Below are 8,250 nucleotides of genomic sequence, written 5' to 3' on the forward strand. Positions count from 1 at the left end.
TGATCTACCCCAGCTCTGCACAGAGACATTGCTGCTGCAGCTCCAGAGAAGGCAGCAAGAGGGGCACCTCTGGTGAAAACTCTGCTGGGAGATCCTTCATTTCCTTTAAAGTCACCCAGAGCGCGGCCCATCATTGACACAGTCTGGGGCTACAGGGAATTTGGATAGAAACACAATGAGAAATGGTACAAGGAATGACATTTCTTTGTGGACAATATGAAAAAAAGTGAAACAAAGAAACACATCGTCCAAAATTAAACAAACAAGTAGTATGAAAGATGACTTTTATTGCAAATGATTGACAAGAATTTTACAGCCGTTTATTGTTTCTGGAACCATCCAGTCATCAGTCTCCACACTGCAGCCTTGAGCTCCTGGTTCCTCAGGCTGTAGATGAGGGGGTTCAGGGCTGGAGGCACCACTGAGTACAGAACTGACAGGGCCAGATCCAGGGATGGGGAGGACATGGAGGAGGGCTTCAGGTGAGCAAACACAGCAGTGCTGAGGAACAGAGAGACCACGGCCAGGTGAGGGAGGCAGGTGGAAAAGGCTTTGTGCCGTCCATGCTCAGAGGGGATCCTCAGCACAGCCCTGAAAACCTGCACATAGGAGAAAACAATGAACGCAAAACAGCAAAGTGCTAAACAGGAACTAACTGCAATGTGCACAAGTTCCCTGTAGTTTGAACGTGAGCAGGAGAGCTTGAGGATCTGTGGGATTTCACAGAAGAACTGGCCCAGGACATTGCCATGGCACAGGGGCAAAGAAAATGTATTGGCTGTGTGGATGAGAGCAGTGAGAAGGGCACTGGCCCAGGCAGCTGCTGCCATGTGGGCACAAGCTCTGCTGCCCAGGAGGGTCCCATAGTGCAGGGGTTTGCAGATGGACACGTAGCGGTCATAGCACATGATGGTCAGAAGGTAAAAATCTGCTGAAATTAAAAACATCAAGAAAAAGACTTGGGAAGCACATCCTTTGTAGGAGATGTCCCTGGTGTCCCAGAGGGAATTGTGCATGGCTTTGGGGACAGTGGTGCAGATGGATCCCAGGTCGCTGAGGGCCAGGTTGAGCAGGAAGAAGAACATGGGCGTGTGCAGGTGGTGGCCGCAGGCTACGGCGCTGATGATGAGGCCGTTGCCCAGGAGGGCAGTCAGGGAGATGCCCAGCAAGAGGCAGAAGTGCAGGAGCTGCAGCTGCCACGTGTCTGCCAGTGCCAGCAGGAGGAAGTGGCTGATGGAGCTGCTGTTGGACATTTGCTGAGGCTGCACATGGGGAACTGTTCATGGAGAAAGGACAGTGAAAAGTCAGGAGAGGCTGCCTGGAGCCACACCTGGGCCATTCCCTGCAGACTGTCCCACTGGGACTCACCCACCCTTGTTCCTGCTCTGGGAAATCCTTCACCCAGGTCCCTGCCTGAGCTCCAGTTGTGCTGGCTGCGTGTGCCAGGAGCAGCCAGGTCTGTGTGAGGGGCCTTTCAAGGAGCCATCCCTGTCCCTCTGCCCTGGGTTTGTGGCCATGTGGCAGAGGGGCAAGGCTGGATATTCAGGATTTGTCCGGGAAATCACTCCTAATGCTGAGAGGCTTGGTAGCATCTGCACTCCCAGTTCTAATGGAAATAGATGGCAGAAGTTGGTTTTAGGAATTGTTTTCCTATATACACATCATTCCTGGGTCTCTGAGGTCAGAAATCCCCAGCATTTCTGCTGCACTCAGAGTTTGCCACTGAGAGATATGAGAGGCAAAGATTCCCTGTGGCTCAGGGAAGGTGAGGGGATGGATGGGGCTTGTTCCCAGCTGCTCTGGCTTTGCACCTTTGGCTGCAATCAGAGCACAATCACACTCTCGGGTCAGCCTGGGATAAACCAGACCCTGCCCAGAGCAGAGGGATCCCGGAATGTCTCACCCTCTCTAAAGGTCTCTGAGCAAGCTCTCAGCACCCCCTTCTGCCAAGGACACTCACAGCTCCCTTGGCAAACCCAACAGCATTTCCTCAGCTGTGGCAGCTCTGCCCTTCCCTGTGGGACAATCAGGGAACTCCCAGAGGCTCTGGCAGAGATTTGCACCCAGGAAGGGCACAGCAAGGAGATCCCTGGCTGTGCCCATTATGGGATCTCAGGGAGGGGGCTCAGCTCATTCCCCTTTCCCATGGACTGCTTTGCCCACAGCCCCAAAGGTGCCCGGGAAGCTTGGACACCCCATTCCCATGGACAGCCCTGCCTGGCAGGAATGCCAAGGGTGGTGCCTGACTCAGCTGCTGCAAATGCCAGAGCCTCCCTGAGAGCAGCAGATAGCAGTGACAATATCAGGGCAGGGCAGAACCACGAGAAGATGTTGTGGTGCTGTGCCTGAGAGGGCAGGGCAGAGACAGTCAGGCACTCAGGACAGTGTTCCTGTGCCCAGCTGTGCCCGGCACCTCCCACACACCAACAGTGCCCTCATCCTGCCCCCAGCACTGCTCTCTTCAGCCCCCTCTCCTTCCCTGAGCATCTCCCTGGGCCTGGACATGCCCTCCTGAGAGGAGCCTTGTCCCTGCCAGCGCTCACAGAGCCCATCTGGGGCCCTACAGAAACCTGCCTGTGTGCAGGGCCCGGGCTGGGGCAGGCTCTGTGTGCAGCTGGGCAAGGGCAGCTCAGGAGAGCCCTGCTGGGCCCTGCAAAGGTGATGCTGCTGCTGTCCAGGGCTGAGGAGTGGCTGAGGGCCCTTTGGGAGGCTCCCAACAGAGAGACTGACCAACTTAATTTACAGTTCTGCAGTCCCTGTAAATGTTCAAACATTAGTTGTATGATCCTGTGTGTCCCTTTCAACTCAGAATGTCCTGGGATTCTGGGATTACAATTCTTGTTCTTCTTCTCTCATCCCCTTGTTTTTTATAATCAAAAGAGAAAAAAAAAAAAAAAAAAAAACCAACAACAACAAAAAACCCTTGCAACAGTGTTAGAACAGTAAAGTAAAAACCAGACACTTATTGGAAGCTTCCAGGTGTCCCAGTGGGGATGGGGCACACCCGGGCCCTGATTTACACAATTTATTAAGGTTGATTAATAAAGAAAATTTAACAGGAACATCCAATAAGAGATTCACTCACCCCAGTTACATAGCCCTGGCTCATTCCATTGCTGTAAGTCAAAGGGCTTCTTTGCCTTCAATTTTTGTTATGACTGCTCACATTCTGGTCAAAAAACACAATGTTCTTGTAGGTCGTGTTCCTGATAATAAGACTTTACAGGATACTATATGTATTATATACTATATGTATTTCAGGAATGCATTTAGACAGTCAGCTTATTTTTCTAAAATCAAAGAAAAAGCTTAGGGAAAATAATAGAGTTAATACAGGATTGTATCTATAGAAGTATTATAATAGTAATACAGTTCATTAAGAGTTGAATAGACTTAAATAAGGATTATAGATTTATACTATGTAATAGTAATTTATAGAGCTACAAATATATGAAAAATGTATAAAATGAAAAAATCTTTTTGTCATCACCCCAATATTCCATCCTTCTCCAAGCAGGAAATTCAAAACACTCTCAGGAAAGCTCCTGATCTTTACAGGAATCCCAGGCTTACCTTCCTTGGGAAGTGCCCTCTGGAGCTGTGCCCAGACTGGTCTGGAGCTGGGAACAGCCCTGCCCCATCCAGCCCCTCTCAGCAGCAGCCCCTGCCTTGCTCAGGGTGGCCCCTTCCCCCTAGAGCTTCTCTCCAGCGCTGGGAGCAGCTACCAGGGCTGGCTAAGAGCTGTCCCTGGCAGGCAGCAGAGTCCCTGCCACAGCAGAGCGCCCTGGGCTGCAGGACCCTGCTCTGCAGGACAGCCCTGGGCACCCCTGGCTGCTCTGCACAAGAGACAATCAGAGAAGGTACTCACAGGGTCTGTAGGCATTGGGAGGTTCCAACTTTGGGAGATGGCTCCAGGAGCTGCAGCTGCATTGTCCTGCAGCCAGAGGTTCCTGTGCAAAGGGCTGGCAGTGATTCTGCCCCAGGCACTTCTCAGCACCTTCCCAGCCCTTGATTGAAGCTCTCTGTGCTGTGCCTGGGGTGACTGAAGGCAGTGCCCCAGCCCTGCTGGGCTGGCAGAAGAGATGCTCATCAAGAGAAATGTGCTTTTGAAGCTCTTCTTGGTTACCAGGAGCTTCCTCTGTGCCAGCAGCCCAGCCCAGCTCATCAGCACAGACACAGCACAAGGACTTTAATGAGCCTCTGGGGTTTTGTGCTCAGTCCCTGAACATCAGTCCCTGAGAGGGAGCCGAAGAAACCTCTCCAGAGCTCCAAGGCAGAATCCAACTCCAAACTTTCTTGGATTTTTAATGGGTCCCACTGAGGGACACCACTGAGAAAGTGTCCCCAGGCCCCAGGCAGAGCCAAGAACTGGAGGCAGTGCTGACAGGTGGGGACAAAGAGAAGGCAAGTCTTGGTGCCCTGGGGCACAGCATCAGGGTCTGTGCCACCAAGGGCTGTGAGGAGACACCTTGCCCTGAGGCCCTGGGGCCTCCTGGCACAGCCCCAGCCAGGCTGGGCACTGTCAGCCCCTTGTCCTGCCCTCAGCATCCCCCCCTAGCCCACATCCCAGTGGCCTCAAGGATCTGCTGGAAGGAGTCGCTGGGGAGCCTTGGCCAGGAATGCCCCTGGGGCTCCTTAATGCTCCCTGCAATGACTGCAGGTTTTTCAAAGGACTTTGGGTTTGGCTTTTGCCTTGGAGTTTCTGAGAGGTTTTTGCAATCCTGGCCTGAAATTATCTGCTGTAATTAGTCCCTGAAGAGGCTTTGTCAGTAACACCACTCAGTGGAGCTAACTAATGCTTCAGGGTACTCCAGTTATTTTAAGCTACTTGCTGTTTCCCATTTAATACAGACTGTGAGAGGTTTGTGCAATCATGCCCGCAATTATCTGCTATAATGGGTCCCTGGAGAGCTTTTAACTGACACTCAGTAGGGCTCATTAATGCCTAAAGATACTCAAGGTTTTTTAAGGTACTTAATGGATTTAGGAATAATTTTAGGTACTTTTAAGTTGTTTCCTTCCCACACTGAGTCTCTGAGTGGTTTTTGTACCATCCTGGCTGCCAATTCTCTCCTCCAAGGGGTCCATGAGGAGCCTGTGTTTGGTATCTTCCCCCTTTCTATTTTACATCAAAGATGGAACTGAAAGAATTTTGTAAGACTTTCTAAAAGCATCCAAACAAACATGGGACAATTAACAATACAACAACAACAACCACTAAGAGAATGAATAGTCCTGTTTTAGCTCGACATCATCCAACCCTTTAGTCCCTTGGATTGGAAGAGTTTTTTGACCCAGTCTTTGTTTTTGACTTGAAGCTTCTTGAACCCTTCCTTCAGTACTTGAATGCTCTTGTGGATTGACTCGCTGTGGCTGGAGAAGTTCAGGCAACCTATGCCCTCAGAGTCTACACAGCCATGCCCATGTGCCCAGAGTAAAAACTCTATTGCTGTTCTGCAACGTGGCCTGTCTGATGGTCTCTATGTCTGAGAGCAGGCCACTCAATGCGAGGGAGGTAGCATTGGTTTGCTTAGTTAGCAGGCACCCAATATGGTCTAATTATCCTAAAGCTTTAGCTGCAGCCACCCAAGATAGTCCAAACTGGGGGTGCTACCATCTGATAACTGGATTAAAGCTTTCAAAGCCATCTCTTTGATATTATTGATCCAATAATTCTCTGGGGATACCTGCTGCTTGATCATCTTGTAGGCTGTGTTGTCCTTCTCCAGCTAGATGGTTGATTGTCAATTCCACCCATTCCTCATAATTAGCATAGTATGCTATTAATTGATTTAGTAAACACTTCCATCCCCCTTCCCACAGGGTGTATTCTGTAGGTGACAACAACATGGTCATAATACAGTTTAAATCATAAGGGTTAAGACATGTGCTGTAAACATGGCCCTCATTAGGCCATTAAAACAAGGTAAATGCCTTCTATGGTCTTTAGCTGCCCTACACAGATTTCCCCATAAACAAATGGCTGATACCTGGGATTCTGGCCCCTTCTTTCATAACATACAGGGGCAAAAAGGAGTTTCAAGACTATTTGCCAGTCTCCTTCCTTAACTGTTTCTTTCCGGATCCTTTCCTAGGGATCTTCTGGGGTTGAGGGGCAAAGTGGCTCTGGGGAGTCCACACTGTCTTCTGGGGAGCAAGAAGAACTTGTAACAGAAACATTTGGATTAGAAATAGAGTGACAGTTGGGCTTAGTATCTTTGATCATGGGGTTATATTGTTGCTGAAGGGTGAGGCAAAGGGCACTGCCATTTTGTCAGGTGTTAGAGAGGAAGGGCCTTGATTTAGGATTGCGGACTTCCAGAGGGGAGTACTGGAGGCATGGTCCAGGGTGAAGGTGGAATGATTGACAGTGGGGCATGACCCGCAGTTGTGGGGGTGTAGTCTGGAGGTTTGTTCAGGGTGGAAGAGAAGGTTGTGGTAGCAGGAAGTGGAGGAGCCAAGAGGGAGGGAGGATGGTTGGGCTCCCAAGCCCCCTTTGGGCTCCTTTCATCTCGAGTCTCCAGGGCATGATGCTCCAAGACCGCATGGCCATTGCCATCTTGGACCATCATGGAAGGTCTGAGAAAGGCAGGTTTGAGGGGTGGTCCTGAGTTAGGAGTGACCATCGGATTGAATTTTCAACACACTGCTTTCTGGTGAAGGGTCTCAAGGATAGTGTGGAAGATGCAGAGCATGTGGGGTGCAATGGGAACCCTTTTGATTGAAAGGTTGTACCATTTAACTCCCACTGAGTCCCAAAATTCAGTGGTATGGATTTTGTCAGCAGTTGAGTCTGGAAAATTTTTAATGATCCACCTCATGATTGATTTTTTTTCGTTCTTTGAAAATATTATGTCATGATCAGTGAGAATTAAAGCATCCATATATGGTCCTTTTTTACTTTGGACATCTGGCTGCCCATTTTTCTCTTTCTCTGCCTTATGGGGAAGAGCCACTGGAACACCCCAAATCAATTATGGGACATGGGTGCATATTGTAAATACACAGTGGCAAAATGGGCAATAAATGTCCTGTATTTCCCCAAACCCACCTGCAATCCTATGCAGGTAAAACCGTTGCTGTCCCTGCTGATCCTGGGCAAGGTCCCTTGAAGCAACGATGAATCCGCCGGGCCAGGTACAATCCAAAATCTTGGGGAGCACTGGCCTATTCATCAGCTAACCCCAACTGACATGACTGACACAAGGAGCCCTGAGTGTCATGGTCCCTGTTCGAGCGCCAAATGTCACATAAAGGTGGCTGCAACAAACCTCTCTGGTTCCCTGACTTCAGGGTGAGGGTGGCAAAAATGAAAAGGAGCAGCACCAACGGAGTTGTTTAAAAGGAACTTGAATAACAGGGTGATAAACAATAAACATGGAGATATCGAGAACAGTAAGAGGGGGAGGATCCAAAGACCAAAGACAAAGGAGAAGCAACATGCACACTTGTGGGTAGAACATCTAGAGCAATAACCATCTAGGGGAAACAATTAACCAATAAGGGACTATAACTTAGACAAGTTAGCATAACAACACTAAAGGCTTATTGGAGAACTCTCAAGCTCACCCTAAATTAAACAGATGATTCCCAGGGCTTGAAATTCATGCCCAATTATTTTGGGGTAAAATCTGGCTGATTCTGAGTTGCAACTGGGCTAACTCCCACATTGCTGCTGACGGAGCGAAGGGAGACATAAACATCTGATGATCATCAAGTCGCAAATTTATTGATCCGTCTTACATCCTTTTATAGTAGTGTTAATTAGGCTCATACATATTGCAAAAGCTAAGCTCATCATTGGCTACAGGTTAAATGTCAGCTCCTTTTTTGTAGCTATAGTCTCAGGATGCTTTGTGGTTTTCTGTTGAGACTAGCACCTGTTTTTACATCCTGTTATTATTGTCTTACACTTACTTGCTCAAGGGCACAGTGTTGTTGTTTTCTTGTAATCAGAAGGCTGAGAACTTACTGCTTACAGCTGCATTTTTACTCCTTAACCAGCTGTATATGATCATGGCCTTTCCCCTCAAGCTATGTCTGCACAAAAACTCTCCACACGCTGCTTTGCTCTGGCCCCTTGGGACCGTGTGGCCCAACAGAGCCACAATGATGTCCTTGATTCCATGAGGCTCTGCAGTGCCACGATGGCCCCTTCATTTCACAAGGCTCTCAAATGTCACATTGGTCTCCATAGGAAGGAAACCATGGAGCCTCCATGTTTCAGGAGCTGATGAACGGCAACCACCA

General features: G+C 49.1%; 1 protein-coding gene across 1 annotated transcript; it reads right to left on the reverse strand.

Moving 5' to 3' along the window:
• Positions 1-320: 320 nt before the first annotated feature.
• Positions 321-1,253, reverse strand: LOC134414009 (olfactory receptor 14A16-like). Its single transcript, XM_063148009.1, has one exon. The coding sequence runs from the start codon at positions 1,251-1,253 to the stop codon at positions 321-323; it is 933 nt and encodes a 310-aa protein (XP_063004079.1).
• Between the last annotated feature and the right edge of the window lie 6,997 nt (positions 1,254-8,250).

This window comes from Melospiza melodia, unplaced genomic scaffold (genome assembly GCF_035770615.1).
Source record: "Melospiza melodia melodia isolate bMelMel2 unplaced genomic scaffold, bMelMel2.pri scaffold_88, whole genome shotgun sequence".
Classification (NCBI taxonomy): domain Eukaryota; kingdom Metazoa; phylum Chordata; class Aves; order Passeriformes; family Passerellidae; genus Melospiza; species Melospiza melodia.

What these genes read in the sequence shown, in the direction of transcription:
- LOC134414009 (XM_063148009.1), bottom strand. Translation starts at nt 1,253, where the DNA reads ATGTCCAACAGCAGCTCCATCAGCCACTTCCTCCTGCTGGCACTGGCA.